At 49.9% G+C, this 21,888-nt stretch overlaps 1 protein-coding gene across 2 annotated transcripts in view; it reads right to left on the reverse strand.

Annotated features, from left to right (window-relative positions):
- ACADM (acyl-CoA dehydrogenase medium chain) overlaps positions 1 to 19,669 on the reverse strand; it is a 70,538-nt gene extending 50,869 nt beyond the window's left edge. The window contains exons 1-3 of one of the 2 annotated variants that reach the window (XM_063939060.1): positions 19,649 to 19,669; positions 18,744 to 18,801; positions 10,469 to 10,565 (exon numbers count right to left, since the gene is read on the reverse strand). In XM_063939060.1, the coding sequence (XP_063795130.1) occupies positions 10,469 to 10,565; positions 18,744 to 18,758 (112 nt within the window). In that variant the 5' untranslated portion in view covers positions 18,759 to 18,801; positions 19,649 to 19,669. Of the gene's footprint in view, positions 1 to 10,468; positions 10,566 to 18,743; positions 18,802 to 19,287; positions 19,533 to 19,648 lie in introns of those variants that run through there. The other variant, XM_063939059.1, reaches the window with a different exon arrangement.
- Positions 19,670 to 21,888: the final 2,219 nt, after the last annotated feature.

The raw sequence follows: 21,888 nt of genomic DNA on the forward strand, positions 1-21,888 counted from the left end.
CCTCGGGCAGCCGCCCAAGAAGAGCCCACCTTCCTAGTGGAATGGGCCTTAACCGAATTTGGTACCGGCAATCCAGCCGTAGAGTGAGTCTGCTGAATCGTATTACAGATCCAGCGAGCAATAGTCTGTTTTGAAGCAGGAGCGCCAATCTTATTGGCTGCATACAGGATAAACAGAGCCTCTATTTTCCTAATTCTAGCCGTCCTGGCTACATAAATTTTTAAGGCCCTGACTACATCCAGGGATCTGGAATCCTCCAGGTCACTTGTAACCACAGGCACCACAATAGGTTGATTCATATGGAACGAAGAAACCACTTTAAGCAAAAATTGCGGACGTGTCCTCAATTCAGCTCGATCCACATGAAAAATCAAGTAGGGGCTCTTGTGTGACAAAGCCGCCAATTCTGACACTCACCTTGCTGATGCTAAGGCTAATAACATGACCACCTTCCAGGTAAGAAATTTCAACTTAACCTTGTTAAGCGGTTCAAACCAGTGTGATCTTAGGAACTGCAACACCACGTTCAAGTCCCATGGTGCCACTGGAGGCACAAAAGGGGGCTGGATGTGCAGCACTCCCTTTACAAACGTCTGGACTTCTGGAAGAGAGGCCAATTCCTTCTGAAAGAAAAATCGAGAGGGCCGAAATCTGTACCTTAACAGAGCCTAATTTCAGGCCCATATCCACTCCTGTCTGTAGGAAGTGGAGAAAACGACCCAGATGAAAATCTTCCGTAGGTGCATTCTTGGTCTCACACCAAGACACATACTTTCACCAGATACTGTGATAATGTTTTATCGTCACTTCCTTCCTAGCCTTTATTAACGTAGCGATGACCTCTTCCGGAATCCCCTTTTTCGCTAGGATTCGGCGTTCAACCGCCATGCCGTCAAACGTAACCGCGGTAAGACTTGAAATACACAGGGCCACTGCTGCAACAGGTCTTCCCTCAGAGGAAGAGGCCAGGGATCTCCTGTGAGCATCTCTTGTAGATCAGAGTTCCAGGCCCTTCGAGGCCAGTCTGGGACAACGAGTATCGTTCGTACTCTTCTTCGTCTTATGATCCTCAACACTTTTGTGATAAGAGGAAGAGGAGGAAACACGTAGACCGATTTGAACACCCACGGTGTTACCAGAGCGTCCACTGCTATTGCCTGAGGTCCCGAGACCTGGCGCAGTACCTCTGAAGTTTTTTGTTGAGGCGTGACGCCATCATGTCTATTTGAGGAGTTCCCCAAAGACGTGTTACTTCTGCAAAGACTTCTTGATGAAGTCCCCACTCTCCTGGATGGAGATCGTGTCTGCTGAGGAAGTCCGCTTCCCAGTTGTCCACTCCCGGAATGAAGACAGCTGACAGAGCGCTTACATGATTTTCCGCCCAGCGAAGGATCCTTGTGGCTTCCGCCATCGCGACTCTGCTTTTTGTCCCGCTTTGGCGGTTCACATGAGCCACTGCTGTGACATTGTCTGATTGAATCAGAACCGGTAGGTTTCGAAGAAAACTCTCCGCTTGTCGAAGGCCGTTGTAAATAGCCCAGAGTTCCAACACATTGATGTGTAGACAGGACTCCTGGTCTGACCAAAGACCCTGAAAATGTTTTCCCTGTGTGACCGCTCCCCATCCTTGGAGGCTCGCGTCCGTGGTAACCAGGATCCAATCCTGAATTCCGAACCTGCAACCCTCCAGGAGGTGAGCACTTTGCAACCACCACAGGAGGGACACTCTGGTCCCTAGGGACAGAGTTATTTTCCGATGTAAGTGCAGATGGGACCCGGACCACTTGTCTAGAAGGTCCCATTGAAAAGTCCTTGCATGGAACCTGCCGAAAGGAATGGCCTCGTAGGCCGCCACCATTTTCCCCAGAACTCGAGTGCATTGGTGAACTGACACCCTTTTCGGTTTTAGCAGGACTCTGACCATGTTCTGTATGTCTTGGGCTTTCTCTATTGGGAGGAAGACCTTCATTTGTTCCGTATCCAGTATCATACCTAGGAACGGTAGTCGAGTTGTCGGAATCAACTGTGACTTCGGTAGATTTAGAATCCAACCGTGTTGCTGGAGCACTCTCAACGAGAGCGCCACACTGTTCAGCAATTTCTCCCTTGATCTCGCTTTTATCAGGAGATCGTACAAGTATGGGATAATTGTGACTCCATGCTTGCGCAGGACCACCATCATTTCCGCCATTATCTTGGTGAAAATCCTCGGGGCGTGGAGAGTCCAAACGGCAACGTCTGAAATTGGTAATGACAATCCTGTACAGTGAATCTCAGGTATTCCTGATGAGGGGCATATATGGGGACATGAAGGTACGCATCCTTTATGTCCAGAGACACCATAAACTCCCCCTCCTCCATGTTGGCTATTATCGCTCTGAGAGATTCCATTTTGAAATTGAATCTTCTTATGTACAGGTTTAGGGATTTCAGATTCAAAATAGGTCTGACCGAACCGTCCGGTTTCGGGACCACAAAAAGGGTTGAGTAGTAACCTCTTCCCTGCTGGTGCAGGGGAACCTTGATTATCACTTGCTGTATACACAGCGTTTGAATTGCAGCTAACACTACATCCCTTTCTGATGTGGAAGCTGGTAGGGCCGATTTGAAAAATCGGCGCGGGGGCACCTCCTCGAATTCCAATTTGTAACCCTGGGAAACTAATTCCAACACCCATGGATTTAGGTCCGAACTGACCCAGGCCTGACTGAAAAGTCGAAGACGTGCCCCCACTGGTGCGGACTCCCTCAGGTGAGCCCCAGCGTCATGCTGTGGGTTTTGGAGCAGCCGGGGAGGACTTTGGTTCCTGGGCAGCTGCCGAAGCAGGTGCTCTCTTGCCTCTGCCCTTACCTCTGGCGAGGAAAGAGGATCCCCGACCTCTTTTGGACTTGTGCGACTGAAAGGACTGCATCTGATAGGGTGTTACTTTCTTTTGCTGTTGGGGTATATAAGGTAAAAAATTTGATTTACCTGCTGTGGCAACCAGGTCCGTCAGCCCATCCCCAAACAATACATCACCCTTGTAGGGTAGTACTTCCATATGTTTTTTGGAATCCACATCACCCGTCCATTGGCGAGTCCATAAGGATCTTCTCGCTGAGACAGACATGGCATTGGCCCTAGAAGCTAGCAATCCAATGTCCCTTTGAGCATCCCTCATAAATAAGACTGCGTCTTTAATATGGGCTAGAGTTAAGAATATAGTATCCTTATCCATATTATCAAATTGATCTGTCAGCTCATCTGTCCAAGCTGCAATTGCGCTACACACCCATGCCGACGCAATTGTCGGTCTTAGCACAGCACCCGTATGAGAATAAATACACTTTAAGGTAGTTTCTTGCCTGCGATCTGCAGGGTCCTTAAGGGCTGCTGTGTCAGGAGACGGTAGCGCCACTTTATTGGACAAGCGCGTCAGGGCTTTGTCCACAGTGGGGGGTGATTCCCAAATCTCCCTGTCCTGCTTAGGGAAAGGGTATGCCATATAAATTCTTTTGGGGATCTGCAGTCTCTTATCCGGAGTCTCCCAAGCTTTTCCAAAGAATTCATTTAATTCATGAGATGTGGGAAAGTTAATAATCTGTTTCTTTTCCTTAAACATGTGTACCCTTGTGTCGGGGACCGAGGGTTCATCCACAATATGCAACACATCCCTTATTGCCACAATCATACACTGAATGGTTTTAGTCACCCTAGGGTGCAATTTTACTTCATCATAGTCGACACTGGAATCAGAATCCGTGTCGGTAGTAGTGTCTTGTGTTAAGGGACATTTTGAGACCCCCGACGGGCCCTGTGAGTCGGTCCAATCCGAGGATTGACGCCCTGATGTCCCCCCTAAATCAGCCTTATCAAGCTTTTTATGTAAAGATGCCACACTTGCATTCAACATATGCCACATGTCCATCCAATCAGGAGTCGGCACAACCGACGGGGACACACCACTCATTTGCTCCACCTCCTCCTTCGAGAAGCCTTCCGCCTCAGACATGTCGACACACACGTACCGACACCCCACACACACAGGGATTAACCTATAAGGGGACAAAACCCCAACCAGGCCCTTAGGAGAAACAGAGAGAGAGTATGCCAGCACACACCCAGCGCTTACACATATTTATATATATATTATATATATATATATATATATATATATATATATATATATATATATATATATATATATATATATATATATAATGACCAGATTCCCACTCACTGCGCTCAAAATGCCCCCCTCCTCTTTTTTCCCGCCTGAATGTTCAGCAGGGGAGGGACCAGGGAGCCAGCATTTTCTTCATGCAGCTTCTGTGGAGAAAATGGCGCTGGTTAGTGCTGGGGATCAAGCTCCGCCCACCCGACGGCGGGCTTCGGTCCCGGTGATTTTTTTTATAGAAAATGGCGGGGCATCGTAGAATTACTGCCCAGCAGCCTAATCTACCTTGTCAGTGCCCAAATGTGAGGTTTATTGCTGCCCAGGGCGCCCCCCCCCCTGCGCCCTGCACCCCTCAGTGCTGCTCTGTGTGTGGGTGACTGGGAGCAATGGCGCGCAGCGGTACCTCATGAAGATCTGATGTCTTCTGCCTTCTCATACTCACCCGGCTTCTATCTTCGGCATCTGTGAGGACGGCGGCGCGGCTCCGAGACGAACCCCAGGTGAGACCTGTGTTCCGACTCCCTCTGGAGCTAATGGTGTCCAGTAGCCTTAGAAACAGAGCCCAACTTGACAAGCTAGCTCTGCTTCTCTCTCCTCGGTCCCACGATGCAGGGAGCCTGTTGCCAACAGGACTCCCTGAAAATAAAAAACCTAACAAAATTCTTTTTCCACAGAAAACTCTGGAGAGCTCTCTGCAGTGCACCCATTCTCCTCTGGGCACAAGATCTAACTGAGGTCTGGAGGAGGGGCATAGAGGGAGGAGCCAGTGCACACCCATAGTCAAAGTTCTTTTTAGGTGCCCTATCTCCTGCGGAGCCCGTCTATACCCCATGGTCCTTACGGAGTCCCCAGCATCCTCTAGGACGTAAGAGAAAATAGGATTTTAATACCTACCGGTAAATCCTTTTCTCTTAGTCCGTAGAGGATGCTGGGCGCCCGTCCCAGTGCGGACTCTATCTGCAGTTATTAGTTATGTTATAGTCAGCCTGTTGCTGACATTGTTCATGCCGTTGACTGGACTTCTGTTAAATGCCATGTTGTACGGTGTGTTGTGGTGTGAGCTGGTATGTATCTCACCTTAGTTTAACAATAAATCCTTTTCCTCGAAATGTCCGTCTCCCTGGGCACAGTTCCTATAACTGGAGTCTGGAGGAGGGGCGTAGAGGGAGGAGCCAGTTTACACCCTTTCAAAGTCTTAAAGTGCCCATGTCTCCTGCGGATCCCATCTACACCCCATGGTTCTTATGGTGTCCACAGCATCCTCTACGGACTAAGAGAAAAGGATTTACCGGTAGGTATTAAAATACTATTATTCTTGTTATAGGGACTCTCAGATATGCTGGGTGATCTCACCACCCAGCACTGTTGCCATAGTTTGACTTCCCTTCTTCATAACCTCCTTTCAGAGGTAATAATATACTGAAGTCGATGGCACTAAGGCGAGACCTAGTCATAAAGAATGTGCTATATTAGGAGTGCCTGATTTTCAGTCACTCAAACGGACATGCGTCTAAGTCGCACCACGTATGCATCCTGATTTAGTACGTATAGAGACGCACTACAGATTTGGATGCACAGAAGCAGAAGGGACGCTCCTGGATGGTGACTGGCAGGCAGGGATGTGCGGTGAGCTAAGTGGCTCAGGAGGCACTGGCTAGCACCAGAGCCAGATTTACATGCAATATATGAGCCAAAGGGTACATGTGGGCATTATACACAGGTGCAGCAGTATATACATGTGGGCATTATACACAGGTGCAGCAGTATACGCATGTGGGCATTATACACAGGTGCAGCGGTATACGTATGTGGGCATTATACACAGGTGCAGCGGTATACGCATGTGGGCATTATACACAGGTGCAGCGGTATACGCATGTGGGCATTATACGCAGGTGCAGCGGTATACGCATGTGGGCATTATACGCAGGTGCAGCGGTATACGCATGTGGGCATTATACGCAGGTGCAGCGGTATACGCATGTGGGCATTATACGCAGGTGCAGCGGTATACGCATGTGGGCATTATACGCAGGTGCAGCGGTATACGCATGTGGGCATTATACGCAGGTGCAGCGGTATACGCATGTGGGCATTATACGCAGGTGCAGCAGTATACGCATGTGGGCATTATACACAGGTGCAGCAGTATACGCATGTGGGCATTATACGCAGGTGCAGCAGTATATACATGTGGGCATTATACGCAGGTGCAGCAGTATACGCAGGTGCAGCAGTATACGCATGTGGGCATTATACACAGGTGCAGCGGTATACGCATGTGGGCATTATACACAGGTGCAGCAGTATACGCATGTGGGTATTATACACAGGTGCAGCAGTATATACACGTGGGCATTATACGCAGGTGCAGCAGTATACACATGTGGGCATTATACACAGGTGCAGCGGTATACGCATGTGGGCATTATACACAGGTGCAGCAGTATATACATGTAGGCATTATACACAGGTGCAGCGGTATACGCATGTGGGCATTATACACAGGTGCAGCGGTATACGCATGTGGGCATTATACACAGGTGCAGCAGTATACGCATGTGGGCATTATACACAGGTGCAGCAGTATATACACGTGGGCATTATACGCAGGTGCAGCAGTATACGCATGTGGGCATTATACACAGGTGCAGCGGTATACGCATGTGGGCATTATACACAGGTGCAGCAGTATACGCATGTGGGTATTATACACAGGTGCAGCAGTATATACACGTGGGCATTATACGCAGGTGCAGCAGTATATACATGTGGGCATTATACACAGGTGCAGCGGTATACGCATGTGGGCATTATACACAGGTGCAGCAGTATATACATGTAGGCATTATACACAGGTGCAGCGGTATACGCATGTGGGCATTATACGCAGGTGCAGCAGTATACGCATGTGGGCATTATACAGAGGTGCAGCAGTATATACATGTGGGCATTATACGCAGGTGCAGCAGTATACGCATGTGGGCATTATACGCAGGTGCAGCAGTATACACATGTGGGCATTATACAGAGGTGCAGCAGTATATACATGTGGGCATTATACAGAGGTGCAGCAGTATATACATGTGGGCATTATACACAGGTGCAGCAGTATACGCATGTGGGCATTATACAGAGGTGCAGCAGTATATACACATGTGGGCATTATACACAGGTGCAGCAGTATACGCATGTGGGCATTATACACAGGTGCAGCAGTATACACATGTGGGCATTATACACAGGTGCAGCAGTATACGCATGTGGGCATTATACAGAGGTGCAGCAGTATATACATGTGGGCATTATACACAGGTGCAGCAGTATACGCATGTGGGCATTATACAGAGGTGCAGCAGTATATACATGTGGGCATTATACACAGGTGCAGCAGTATATACATGTGGGCATTATACACAGGTGCAGCAGTATATACATGTGGGCATTATACACAGGTGCAGCGGTATATACATGTAGGCATTATACACAGGTGCAGCGGTATATACATGTGGCCATTATACGCAGGTGCAGCAGTATATACACGTGGGCATTATACGCAGGTGCAGCAGTATACGCATGTGGGCATTATACGCAAGTGCAGCGGTATACGCATGTGGGCATTATATGCAGGTGCAGCAGTATACGCATGTGGGCATTATATGCAGGTGCAGCGGTATACGCATGTGGGCATTATATGCAGGTGCAGCAGTATACGCATGTGGGCATTATACGCAGGTGCAGCAGTATACGCATGTGGGCATTATACGCAGGTGCAGCAGTATACGCATGTGGGCATTATACGCAGGTGCAGCAGTATACGCATGTGGGCATTATACGCAGGTGCAGCAGTATACACATGTGGGCATTATACAGAGGTGCAGCAGTATATACATGTGGGCATTATACACAGGTGCAGCAGTATATACATGTGGGCATTATACAGGGGTGCAGAAGTATATACATGTGGGCATTATACAGGGGTGCAGAAGTATATACATGTGGACATTATACACAGGCGCAGCAGTATATACATGTGGGCATTATATGCAGGTGCAGCAGTATATACATGTGGGCATTATACACAGGTGCAGCAGTATACACATGTGGGCATTATACAGAGGTGCAGCAGTATATACATGTGGGCATTATACACAGGTGCAGCAGTATATACATGTGGGCATTATACAGGGGTGCAGAAGTATATACATGTGGGCATTATACAGGGGTGCAGAAGTATATACATGTGGGCATTATACACAGGTGCAGCAGTATATACATGTGGGCATTATACACAGGCGCAGCAGTATATACATGTGGGCATTATATGCAGGTGCAGCAGTATATACATGCGGGCATTATACACAGGTGCAGCAGTATATACATGTGGGCATTATACACAGGTGCAGCAGTATATACATGTGGACATTATACAGGGGTGCAGAAGTATATATAGTGTTCACTCTAGGCTGTTTTAGCAGGGCGCCGCGCCCTGCCCGTTTTTTAGCAGGCAAAACCCGCCCTGCCCCTTTTGCGGCACCCTGCTAGAACAGCTGCCCGCTTCCTGCCCTCCCGGCGTGTATAGATGCCGTGCGCATGAGCGCGGCATCCATTCACACATTGGGAGAGAGCTGGGGGAAGCCCAGCAACGACGGAGGTGCTGGGCACGCCCCCAACAGTGACGTCGCCGGCCACAGACGCCCTCTATAGTAGCGTCTGTGGGCCGCACCGCCCCCTAAAATGACGTAGGCATGGCCACGCCCCTAATTTGCGTGGCTGCGCCCCCGTTTCGGGCGCATTCGCAAATGTGCCCCTGGAGTCCGGCGCCCTGCCCCTTTTCACTCCTAGAGTGAACATTAATATACATGTGGGCATTATACAGAGGTGCAGCAGTATATACATGTGGGCATTATACACAGGTGCAGCGGTATATACATCTGGGCATTATACACAGGTTGCAGCAGTATAAACTCTTGGAAATTTTCTGAGCTTTGATCAGATATGTGCGGAAAAGATAGGCAGGTGCCATAGACTTTTTTACTCCAGAGTTTGGCTATAAAAATTATTAGAATAATACAAAGGAAATATTTCTAATATATTATTTGCATTTTTTCTATACTTTATATAATCAAAACTCTGGCGTATACGTTATGACAGGAAAGGCTCTGCCTCACCTTCCTCCCCTCACCACGTCATTGCAGGCAGGTAACAGGAAGAGAGGACACAATCTTGGATCATAGTCTGCATATACTAAGGCATAAAGGAGTAAGTCTCCCCCCCTACACTGTGTGCAGTTACACCAAGACCACACTGCAGTATTTCATCAGTAAAATGAATGCAACACAAATGTAAAATATGTTAATTTAACCTGCCGGTTCTTTACCAAAACATGCGCAAGTCAGGATTAGCGCCACTTTATAGGCAATTTTGAGCTGAGAGCAGGTAACTTTTGATGTGTTGCGCGGCTTTCAGCTCAAGGCCGCCCAGTGTGTATGCACAAGCGATGAGCGCTGATGCGCGCTCCTGCTTCATCGCTGACGGCCGCTGTTCATCTACTAGTATTACCAGTAGATGAACGCGGGGTGAGCGGCTTTCCATAGCGTCCTGCTATGGAAAGCCGCTCACCCCCGCTGACATCGCTGGGCAGGGGGGGGAAACGCCCAGTGTGTATGCACTTTAAGGCTGCAAGCCGTGAAGTTAAATAAGTAACCTGAATTCCATCTCCAGGAACTTGTCCAGCCAGGAGATAAAGGGGGTTATGCCGACCTGATCGTAGCTGTGCTAAAGTTAGCACAGCTACGATCATCTTCCCTGACATGTGGGGGGACGCCCAGCACAGGGCTAGTCCACCCCGCATGTCAGGCCGGCCCCCACCCACACAAGTACAAAAGCACTTTTGCACTTGAAGAGTGACTCTTCAGAGTTACTCTTCGGAGAGTAACTCTCGGCGTGCCGCAGGAGGTGCGCTGGTCGGGTCGCAGCGGCTGCGTCTGACATCACGCAGCCACTGCGGCTACCTCACCCCCCCCCCCCCCCCCCCCTCATCGCACGGTCCGGCCATGCCTTCCGCCCCCTCCCACCCAGTGAACGCCTCTGCCTGTCAATCAGGCAGAGGCGATCGCTGGGCTACGACAGCCGTCGGCTGTCTGGCATGCGTCGGTGCACTGCGGCGCCGGCGCATGCGCAGTTCCAACCTGATTGGCTGCTGTGCACAGCACCAATCAGGTCGGACTGACCCTCAAAGTGTGTTCTGGTCTTATCAGCAGCTAATCTTAAACTACTGTTCATAAGAGAGAGATGATATCGGAAACTTACCGAAGCTGAAGCCGGAGGGGGAGGCTGAGGCGGCCGCAGTGTGAGGGGCGGTGGAGGACTGCGCTCTCCGTCCATGCTTTGCAACGTGCTGCAGCACCTGGGGAAAAGGAGTGCAACGATTACATTACAGTGTGTGCAATGGTCAGCATATGAGGCTCCAGGGTGGATAATGATCCCATTAGATTACCCTGAGCATTATGTGGCATTGCTGAAATTGCGCGGTACGACCTACACGAGTGCCCAAAAGAAACAAGTAACAGGCGTCTCAGCCACCTTATAGGAGACTAATAAAACATTTTGGGTTTTTTCTTGGCCTGTGTAAAAAGAACATATTAAATAATATGGAGCAAATGTGCAGTGCAAAAAATAAAGATTTTACTCACCGGTAAATCTATTTCTCGTAGTCCGTAGTGGATGCTGGGGACTCTGTAAGGCCCATGGGGAATAGACTGGCTCCGCAGGAGACTGGGCACTCTAAGAAAGATTTAGTACTATCTGGTGTGCACTGGCTCCTCCCTCTATGCCCCTCCTCCAGACCTCAGTTAGAATCTGTGCCCGGAAGAGCTGACATTATAAGGAAAGGATTTTGGAATCCAGGGTAAGACTCATACCAGCCACACCAATCACACCGTATAACTTGTGATAAACTTACCCAGTCAACAGTATGAACAACAGAGCATCAAACAATGGATGCCAACATAACGTAACTCTTTATCAAGCAATAACTATATACACGTATTGCAGAAAGTCGCACTTGGGACGGGCGCCCAGCATCCACTACGTACTACGAGAAATAGATTTACCGGTGAGTAAAATCTTATTTTCTCTAACGTCCTAGTGGATGCTGGGGACTCCGTAAGGACCATGGGGATTATACCAAAGCTCCCAAACGGGCGGGAGAGTGTGGATGACTCTGCAGCACCGAATGAGCAAACTCTAGGTCCTCCTCAGCCAGGGTATCAAACTTGTAAAACTTAGCAAATGTGTTTGAACCCGACCAAGTAGCTGCTCGGCAAAGCTGTAATGCCGAGACCCCTCGGGCAGCCGCCCAAGAAGAGCCCACCTTCCTTGTGGAATGGGCTTTTACTGACTTTGGATGCGGCAATCCAGCCGCAGAATGAGCCTGCTGAATCGTGCTACAGATCCAGCGAGCAATGGTTTGCTTTGAAGCAGGAGCACCCAGCTTGTTGGATGCATACAGGATAAACAGCGAGTCAGTCTTCCTGACTCCAGCCGTCCTGGCTACATAGATCTTCAAAGCCCTGACTACATCAAGCAACTTGGAATCCTCCAAGTCACGAGTAGCCGCAGGCACCACAATAGGTTGGTTCAAATGAAAAGATGACACCACCTTCGGCAGAAATTGCGGACGAGTCCGTAATTCTGCCCTGTCCATATGGAAAACCAGATAGGGGCTTTTACATAACAAAGCCGCCAATTCTGACACACGCCTAGCCGAAGCTAAGGCCAATAGCATGACCACCTTCCACGCGAGATACTTTAGCTCCACGGTCTTAAGTGGCTCAAACCAGTGGGATTTCAGGAAATCCAACACCACGTTGAGATCCCAAGGTGCCACTGGTGGCACAAAAGGGGGCTGAATATGCAGCACTCCCTTAACAAACGTCTGAACTTCAGGAAGAGAAGCCAGTTCCTTTTGAAAGAAAATGGAGAGGGCCGAAATCTGGACCTTTATGGACCCCAACTTCAAGCCCATAGTCACTCCAGACTGTAGGAAGTGCAGGAACCGGCCCAGCTGGAATTCCTCTGTAGGGGCCTTCCTGGCCTCACACCAGGCAACATATTTTCGCCATATACAGTGATAGTGTTTTGCTGTCACGTCCTTCCTAGCCTTTATAAGCGTAGGAATAACTTCATCCGGAATGCCTTTTTCTGCTAGGATCCTGCGTTCAACAGCCATGCCGTCAAACGCAGCCGCGGTAAGTCTTGGAACAGACAGGGCCCCTGTTGCAACAGGTCCTGTCTGAGAGGCAGAGGCCATGGGTCCTCTGTGAGCATTTCTTGCAGTTCCGGGTACCAAGTCCTTCTTGGCCAATCCGGAACAATGAGTATTGTTCTCACTCCTCTTTTTCTTACGATTCTCAGCACCTTGGGTATGAGAGGAAGAGGAGGAAACACATAGACCGACTGGAACACCCACAGTGTTACTAGTGCGTCCACAGCTATCGCCTGAGGGTCTCTTGACCTGGCGCAATACCTTTGTAGCTTTTTGTTGAGACGGGACGCCATCATGTCCACCTGTGGCAGTTCCCATCGATTTGTAATCTGAGTGAAGACTTCGTGATGAAGTCCCCACTCTCCTGGGTGGAGGTCGTGCCTGCTGAGGAAGTCTGCTTCCCAGTTGTCCACTCCCTGAATGAACACTGCTGACAGTGCTTGCACGTGATTCTCTGCCCAACGAAGAATCCTGGTGGCTTCCGCCATCGCCACTCTGCCTCGTGCCGCCCTGGCGGTTTACATGAGCCACTGCGGTGATGTTGTCTGACTGAATCAGCACCGGTTGGTTGCGAAGCAGAGGCTCCGCTTGACCCAGGGCGTTGTATATGGCCCTTAGTTCCAGGATATTTATGTGCAGACAAGCCTCCTGACTTGACCACAACCCTTGGAAGTTTCTTTCCTGAGTGACTGCCCCCCATCCTCGGAGGCTCGCATCCGTGGTCACCAGGACCCAGTCCTGTATGCCGAACCTGCGGCCCTCGAGAAGGTGAGCACTCTGCAGCCACCACAGAAGAGACACCCTGGCCCTCGGGGACAGGGTGATCAGCCGATGCATCTGAAGATGCGATCCGGACCACTTGTCCAACAGATCCCACTGAAAGATCCTCGCATGGAACCTGCCGAAGGGAATGGCTTCGTACGATGCCACCATCTTTCCCAGGACTCACGTGCAGTGATGCACAGACACCTGTTTCGGTTTTAAGAGGTCTCTGACTAAAGTCACGAGCTCCTGAGCCTTCTCCGCCGGGAGAAACACCTTCTTCTGGTCTGTGTCCAGAATCATGCCCAGAAAGGGCAGACGCGTCGTAGTAATCAGCTGCGACTTTGGGATATTCAGAATCCAGCCATGCTGCTGCAACACTTCCTGAGAGTGTGCTACGCTGATCAGCAACTGCTCTCTGGACCTCGCCTTTATGAGGAGATCGTCCAAGTATGGGATAACTGTGACTCCTTGCTTTCTCAGGATCACCATCATTTCCGCCATTACCTTGGTAAATATTCTCGGTGCCGTGGAGAGCCCAAACGGCAACGTCTGGAATTGGTAATGACAGTCCTGTACCACAAATCTGAGGTACTCCTGATGAGGTGGATAAATGGGGACATGCAGGTATGCATCCTTGATGTCCAGAGACACCATAAAATCCCCCTCTTCCAGGCTTGCAATGACCGCTCTGAGCGATTTTTTGAACTTGAATCTTTTCAGATAAATGTTCAGGGACTTTAAATTCAATATGGGTCTGACCGAACCGTCCGGTTTCGGTACCACAAACATTGTGGAATAGTATCCCCTTCCCTGTTGAAGGAGGGGAACCTTTACCACCACCTGCTGGAGATATAACTTGTGAATTGCTGCTAACATTACTTCCCGTTCCATGGGGGAAGCTGGCAGGGCCGATTTGAGGTAACGGTGAGGGGGCATCACTTCGAATTCCAGCTTGTATCCCTGAGACACAATCTGTATAGCCCAGGGATCCACCTGTGAGCGAACCCACTGGTGGCTGAAATTTCGGAGACGCGCCCCCACCGCTCCTGGCTCCACCTGTGGAGCCCCAGCGTCATGCGGTGGATTTAGTGGAAGCCGGGGAGGACTTCTGTTCCTGGGAACTAGCTGTATGGTGCAGCTTCTTTCCTCTACCCCTGCCTCTGGCAAGAAAGGACGCACCTCTGACCTTCTTGCTTCTTTGTGATCGAAAGGACTGCATTTGGTAATACGGTGCTTTCTTAGGCTGTGAGGGAATATATGGCAACAAAATTTGACTTCCCAGCCGTAGCTGTGGAAACTAGGTCCGAGAGACCGTCCCCAAACAATTCCTCACCCTTGTAAGGTAAAACCTCCATGTGCTTTTTGGAGTCGGCATCACCTGTCCATTGCAGAGTCCACAGGACCCTTCTGGCAGAAATTGACATTGCATTTATTCTAGAGCCCAGTAGGCAAATGTCCCTCTGGGCATCCCTCATATATAGGACAGCGTCTTTTATATGCCCCAGGGTCAGTAAAATGGTATCCTTGTCTAAGGTATCCAGTTCCTCAGACAGATTATCTGTCCATGCTGCTACAGCACTACACATCCAGGCCGACGCAATTGCCGGCCTCAGTAGAGTACCTGAATGCGTATAAACAGACTTCAGGATACTTTCCTGCTTCCTATCGGCAGGATCCTTTAGGGCAGCCGTATCCTGTGACGGCAGGGCCACCTTCTTAGATAAGTGTGTCAGAGCTTTATCTACTCTAGGGGAGGATTCCCAGCGCATCCTGTCCGTTGGCGGGAAAGGGTACGCCATAAGTAACCTTTTGGAAATCAGCGCTTTCCTATCGGGGGAATCCCACGCTTTTTCACATAACTCATTTAACTCATGTGAAGGGGGAAAAGTCACCTCTTGCTTTTTCTCCCCATACATATAAACCCTCTTGTCAGGGACAGGGTTTACCTCTGATATGTGCAAAACATCCTTCATTGCTATAATCATGTAGCGGATGGCTTTAGCCATTTTAGGCTGCAATTTTGCATCATCGTCATCGACACTGGAGTCAGAATCCGTGTCGATATCTGTGTCAACAATTTTGGATAGTGGGCGCTTCTGAGACCCTGACGGCCTCTGCGCTGTAGGATCAGGCATGGGCTGAGACCCCAACTGTCCCAAGGCATCAGCTTTATCCAACCTTTTATGCAAGGAGTTTACATTATCATTTAACACCTTCCACATATCCAATCAGGTGTCGGCGCTGTCACGTCATTAATCTGCACTTGCTCTGCCTCCACATAGCCCTCCTCGTCAAACATGTCGACACACGCGTACCGACACACCACACACACACACGGGATGCTCTATATGAGGACAGGACCCCCACAAGGCCTTTTGGAGAGACAGAGAGAGAGTATGCCAGCACACACCCCAGCGCTATATGATCCAGGAATCACACATTAACTTTGTGTTTACCCAGTAGCTGCTGTATATATGATTAATGCGCTAAATTTATGTGCCCCCCCCTCTTTTTACCCTCTTTCTACCGTGAGTCTGCAGGGGAGAGCCTGGGGAGCTTCCTCTCAGCGGAGCTGTGGAGAGAAAATGGCGCTGGTGAGTGCTGAGGAAGAAGGCCCCGCCCCCTCAGCGGCGGGCTTCTGTCCCGCGATTTTGTGTAAAATTAATGGCGGGGGCTCATGCATATTACAATGCCCAGCTGTATATATGCTGCTTTTGCCAGGAGGTAATCAATTGCTGCCCAGGGCGGCCCCCTGCACCCTACAGTGACCGGAGTGTGTGGGTTAGTGTGGGCGCAATGGCGCACAGCTGCAGTGCTGTGCGCTACCTCATATGAAGACAGGAGTCTTCTGCCGCCGATTTTGACGTCTTCTTGCTTCTCTCGCCGGCTTCTGTTTTCTGGCTCTGCGAGGGGGACAGCGGCGCGGCGCCGGGAACGGACGACCAAGGTTAGGTTCCTGTGTTCGATCCCTCTGGAGCTAATGGTGTCCAGTAGCCTAAGAAGCGCAACCTAGCCGCAGTTAGTAGGTTTGCTTCTCTCCCCTCAGTCCCACGTAGCAGAGAGTCTGTTGCCAGCAGAAGCTCTCTGAAAATAAAAAACCTAAACAAAAATACTTTCTTATTAGCAAGCTCAGGAGAGCCCACTAAAAGCACCCAGCTCTGGCCGGGCACAGATTCTAACTGAGGTCTGGAGGAGGGGCATAGAGGGAAGAGCCAGTGCACACCAGTAGTACTAAATCTTTCTTAGAGTGCCCAGTCTCCTGCGGAGCCCTTCTATTCCCCATGGTCCTTACGGAGTACCCAGCATCCACTAGGACGTTAGAGAAATAAATAAATGCTCAAATGTGCGAGCATCAGCCGGTATAAACACTGCAATCATTTCATGTATAGGATTCCGGCACGTGCTGTGTATTAGGGTCACGTAATAGGTGCACTTGGCGAGGTGTACTGTGTATTACACAGGAGAGATCGGGACACACACCTGAAGAATGCCGATTCCACCAATGCATCAGCTGCCTGAGCTGTGTCTCACCGTCGGCACACTGTAAATACCGACTTATCTACACAGCGACGCATCACGTGTTTCCCTCGCATCTCGTCATCTTATGTGTAGATCAGTAAATGATCCATATGTCGCATGCCATTATACCAAGTCCTATAATGCATCAGACTAAATAACTTGTTTCCCGAAGCACATTATTAATGTGACTGAACCACGATAATAGAGGTGGCTGGCGCTGTTCCTGGGGGAATACATACGATGGGATGCCGGCGTCGGCATAGCAGTGTCGGGATCCCAGCGTTAGAATTCAGACTGCTGGGATCCTGAGCGGATCCCTTCCTGGGAGAGTGTTGCTGCAGTAACCTCCTATCTAATCAGTGATGAGACCTATGCTGGACCTTGGTCCTAGAACTGTGTGCAGAAGGCTTCAGGGACAGGCTACACAGGCTATGGCGCTAGGGACGCAGCGACAGGTTCCACTATAGTACAAATACTAAAGCTTCTGTGGGTATCCAGACAGGTCGACGGTCAGAATGTTGCCATGTAAAATGCTGATATGGTCAGAACGTTGTCATGGTCTTTGAAAGCAATTCAAATGGGTTTTCGGGCGCCCATCAAAGGGGTGTAGTATGGTATGCCGGCGGTCGGGCTCCCGGCGACCAGCATACTGGTGCCGGGAGCCCGACCGCCGGCATACCGACAGTGTGGCGAGCGCAAATGAGCCCCTTGCGGGCTCTCTGCGCTCGCCACGCTGCGGGCACGGTGGCGCGCCACGCTATTTTATTCTCCCTCCAGGGGGGGTCGTGGACCCTCACGAGGGAGAATAAGTGTCGGCATGCCAGCTGTCGGGATGCCGACAGCCGGCATACTGAATACCACCCCATCAAAGCAATTCAGTTGTTGCTCTGATCGGGCACCCATTACTTTATACGTGCCCAAATATACAGAGTTTTGCTGCGAATGGCTAAATCCATGTTGGGGGCGCACAAACCACAAACTTCTCCCACATTTTTTCTTGCTGAATCTCAATTGAATCGCCCCTATATACGCCTTACACCTGAATAAACCCTTCTACTGAAACGTTAATGAGAATTCTGGTCCTACACTTTATCGATGAGGTGCGTGCTCTCCTCATATTACATAACACCTGGATGTTATAAAAGCGAAATGTGCGCTGTTCTTCCCTCTGTCTGTTATAACACACACACACACACACATATATATATAGATTATATATATTTTACATATATATAATACAACTGATAGGTGTAAATATAAAAGTGGAAGACATAGCTGTCCTGGGTATCTGGTCTTCAGGCCGACACTCACTAGGTTGACCACTATTGGTCGACATGGTCATTAGGTTAACATAGCAAAGGTCGACACATGAAAAGATCAACATGAGTTTTTCACCTTTTTTTTTAATCTTTGGAACTTTTTCATACGTTACGATCCACGTGGACTACAATTGGGAACAGTAACCTGTGCCGAGAGCAGCGGTAGCGGAGCGAGGCACCTTGCCCGAAGCATAGCGAGCCATGCGAGGAGACACGGTGCACTAATTGGGGTTCCCGGACACTTTACGAAGAAGATGACACCCAAAAAAATATGAAAAAAAACTCATGTCGACCTAGTCACCGTCGACCAATAGCGGTCGACCTAATGACTGTTTACCTAGTTACTGTCGACCCAACAATCCACACGCGCTCTCCTGCTCGCCTGGGAAAGAAGTAACGCTGACATGTGACACTGAATATGCCAGAGAAGCCACCTGCGGGTATTAAGGAGGCACCGTTGGCACAGTTACTAGAGACGTGTGATGTAGGGAGGGTAACATAATGCAGAAGAGCACGGGGCATGAAAAAGTAAACTCATGACTTTATTACAACGCAGCATAATTTTATAATCCAAGATACAAGAATATAAAAGACATATCCTGTAGCCTTTCCCGACCATTCTCATCAATAAGCTCTGCTCCATCTGTACATTATAAATAAGGGGCAGGTACAACGCTCCGCACACAGCGGCGCCACTAAATCCTTCCTGTCCTACCTGTAAGCAACACATACACCTATATAACGGGCAGCTGGGCACACAGGTGGTAAATAACCTGGCAAAAACAGAATGAAGCAGAGAAACAAATAAAATGAACATAAAGCCACAAGTATGCTACTGTACATTGTTATATATACGCATATATATATATATATATATATATATATATATATACACACACATATACACATACATACATACATACATACATACATACATACATACATACATACATACGTAGACAGATAGATACACATACAAGACTGAGAATGATGGGGGTGGGGGTCATGTGACCTTGAGGTTCCCCCCTCCCCTAAACAGAGACATATAGTGGGGCACCTTTAACCTGCTGCTGAACTACATATCCAAGCATGCACAGTTAGCCAGAGGGCAACATGCTGGGACTTGTAGTCCCACACCGCTGGAAAGACACCCTGCAGAGAGGAGTGAGCCCGGAGCTATGCACAGCGTTGCCCTGGTGCTATCCCCGTTATACAGCAGCCGGATACCTCACACTGGGGTAACAACGACCCCCACTCACCCGGCGGGTCACCCTCAGAGCGGACATGGTTGATTCTATTTCGGAGTGGGAGAAGGGACCTTCTGACGTATCTAGGAGAGGAGACACGTCACCATGGGGAGGAGCTACGGGCGAACAGGGTACCCGAAAAGTACGCTCGCCACGCTTCGGGCTCGGTGGCTCGCTCCGCTCCGCTTCACTCGCCACCTGATTACTAAAGGTAATAGTTGGTGGCGTGGATAGTAGAGGAACTATCCCGCTGGCGTAGCTCCTCCCCCTTATGTCGTAACTCCTCCCCCAGAAGGAAAAGGTCCCTTAGCCCACTTGATTCTAGCATCTACCGAGCGGACATGGCCAGAAGCAGCGCAGCCAACACACACACCGCAGATCACCGCGCCACGTGACCACCTGTCTCCGTGACGTCACGACGCAGGCGTGTCCTCCTGGCTGGCTGTGACCGCGCCGGCTCTAGCGCGCATGCGCGGCTCGCAGTCAAGCTTCACGTCACCCTGTTATCGGTCTCTACGATGACTTTCTCAGTGTGACGGGTGGGCGCTATGGGGCCGGTACCTTGCCGAGAGGGTGGGCAGCCCTTGGTTCCCTGGCATTTGTAAGACTATAAGCCCCTGCATACCCGGATTTATGGTTGCCCGTCTGTTATTTGTACCCCTCCACCCTCCTATGGGCCTCTGACAGGCGGGCATGCTGCTACTTGTGGTTCTATAACACGTGACTTGGTACAGACAATGTTATTCTGCAAGGGAATACACATAACGGCAAATCACAGATAATCATACACTGTCAGGGCTGCCATCAGGGGGGGACTGCCAGGACTTGAGTCCCGGGCCCTGACAGACAAGGGGCCCGCCCCTTGACGCTACCATCCAGGGGTACAACTAGCTACGGCGGTACAGTCTGCTGCAATGAGGGGTCCCGGAGCTAGGGGCTTTAACAGCCGGTATTACAGTATGAGTCAGAATAACTCATTGTAGTACACCATCGTGGGTCGTAATAAAGGGGTCTATTCATGAAGTGGAGAAGTTGTCCGTGGCAACCAATATCAGTGTTGAGGTAACATTTCTAAAGTGCATTCTACAAAATACGTAGCAGCTGATTGGTTGGGCAACTTCTCCGCTGGTTTCTCCGCACTTTTGCTGCTTCATGAATAGACCCAGGGCTTAAAGTGGTCCTGGAGAGGTGGGGGAACTCACCACCTCCACGACTCCTCCCGCTTAGCGCACGCCGAAGACACGCGTGCCGCAAAAATGGGTGTGGCCTCACAAGGAAGGGGCATGGCCACACATAAGTACCACCAATTCAAAATAATGCCTCACAGTAGCACAATCTTTTTCACATTGCCCGCCCCACATACTAGTATGGGATAGATAGATATATATATATATATATATATATATATATATATATATATATATATATATACACAAATATACACACATAAACACACAGTTAAGCATTATTCAAAGCATCACAAATTAGAACTTTTTTTGTTGTTATTTTATAGTAAATAATTGCCCCACATGACAAAGGTGCTGGTGCTTTAGTGTGTCATTCTAGGCAAACTCAAATGCATTTTTCAGGATTGTTATTACAATGGTCCTGTCCCTCTCCTAGCTAATAGAGGCTACCTTTTTTGAGTCTTTACTTGCTCAGGCCATCCAGTTCCTGCACCTGGACGGTGATCAGTGCACATTGCTTCAGCTCCTCCACTCTTCATGGGCACACAGTCAGTCGTGAGAAAGCGCCACTGACTGCCAATAAGCCAGTTGATTTGAGGCAGCCAGCAGGCTGGACGGATGGATGCGGACGAACAGGAGGATGCGAGTGGGCGGGAGCTGAAGTTATTCAAATTTCCTTTATAGCGATTAGGTGATGCGGCCTCATTTTCTATGCACCTGATCCCCCTCTGAAGCATGGGGCCCGATACGGATGTCCCCTTAGACGCCCCCTGTCGCCGGGCCTGGCAGCTGAGGTCGGAAGCTGGGAAGGGGCGTAGCATGTAGCTGTAGCGCTGCCCGGCTCTCTCTATGTAGTGCTGTGTGAAGGAGCAGGTTTAAGTGCTGCACAGGGGCGCCTGGGACACCAGCCTCCACACACAGGGGATGTACTTTGCGAGGCTTACTTTGAATCTGGCGCCGATTATGTGCCATTCCCAGCTCACGGACCGCCAGCTAATGAGAAGCTGCCACTTGGCAGCTTCTCATTGGCTGGCGGTCCGCGAGCCGTGATTGGCTCACGCCAGATTTTGACATAGCCGCCCCTACTTCTGATTGGTGCTACAGCGGTCCGCGAGCCTGGATTGGCTGGCGGCCGCTGCCACCTTTAAAATGCAGCTGGGAGTCGGGACCTGATGCTGTGGCCGGGCGGAGGCGGAACTGGTTCCGCCTGCAATTAGAGGTGACGGAACGCAGTTCCGCCCCGTTCCGGCCCACTTTAACCACTGAATAGACCCCATAGAGGGATGTGGCAGTTCATCTGGGAGAGAGGAGATGAAGAAGGGGCCCATCTCCTCCCTTCTCCAGGCTCACCCCCCGGCTCCACCTTTCTGCCTCCTCTTAAACAGGCAGACTAGATGGGCCAAGAGGTTATCTGCCATCAAAGTCT

The sequence above is a fragment of the Pseudophryne corroboree genome, chromosome 9 (assembly GCF_028390025.1).
Source record: "Pseudophryne corroboree isolate aPseCor3 chromosome 9, aPseCor3.hap2, whole genome shotgun sequence".
NCBI lineage: Eukaryota > Metazoa > Chordata > Amphibia > Anura > Myobatrachidae > Pseudophryne > Pseudophryne corroboree.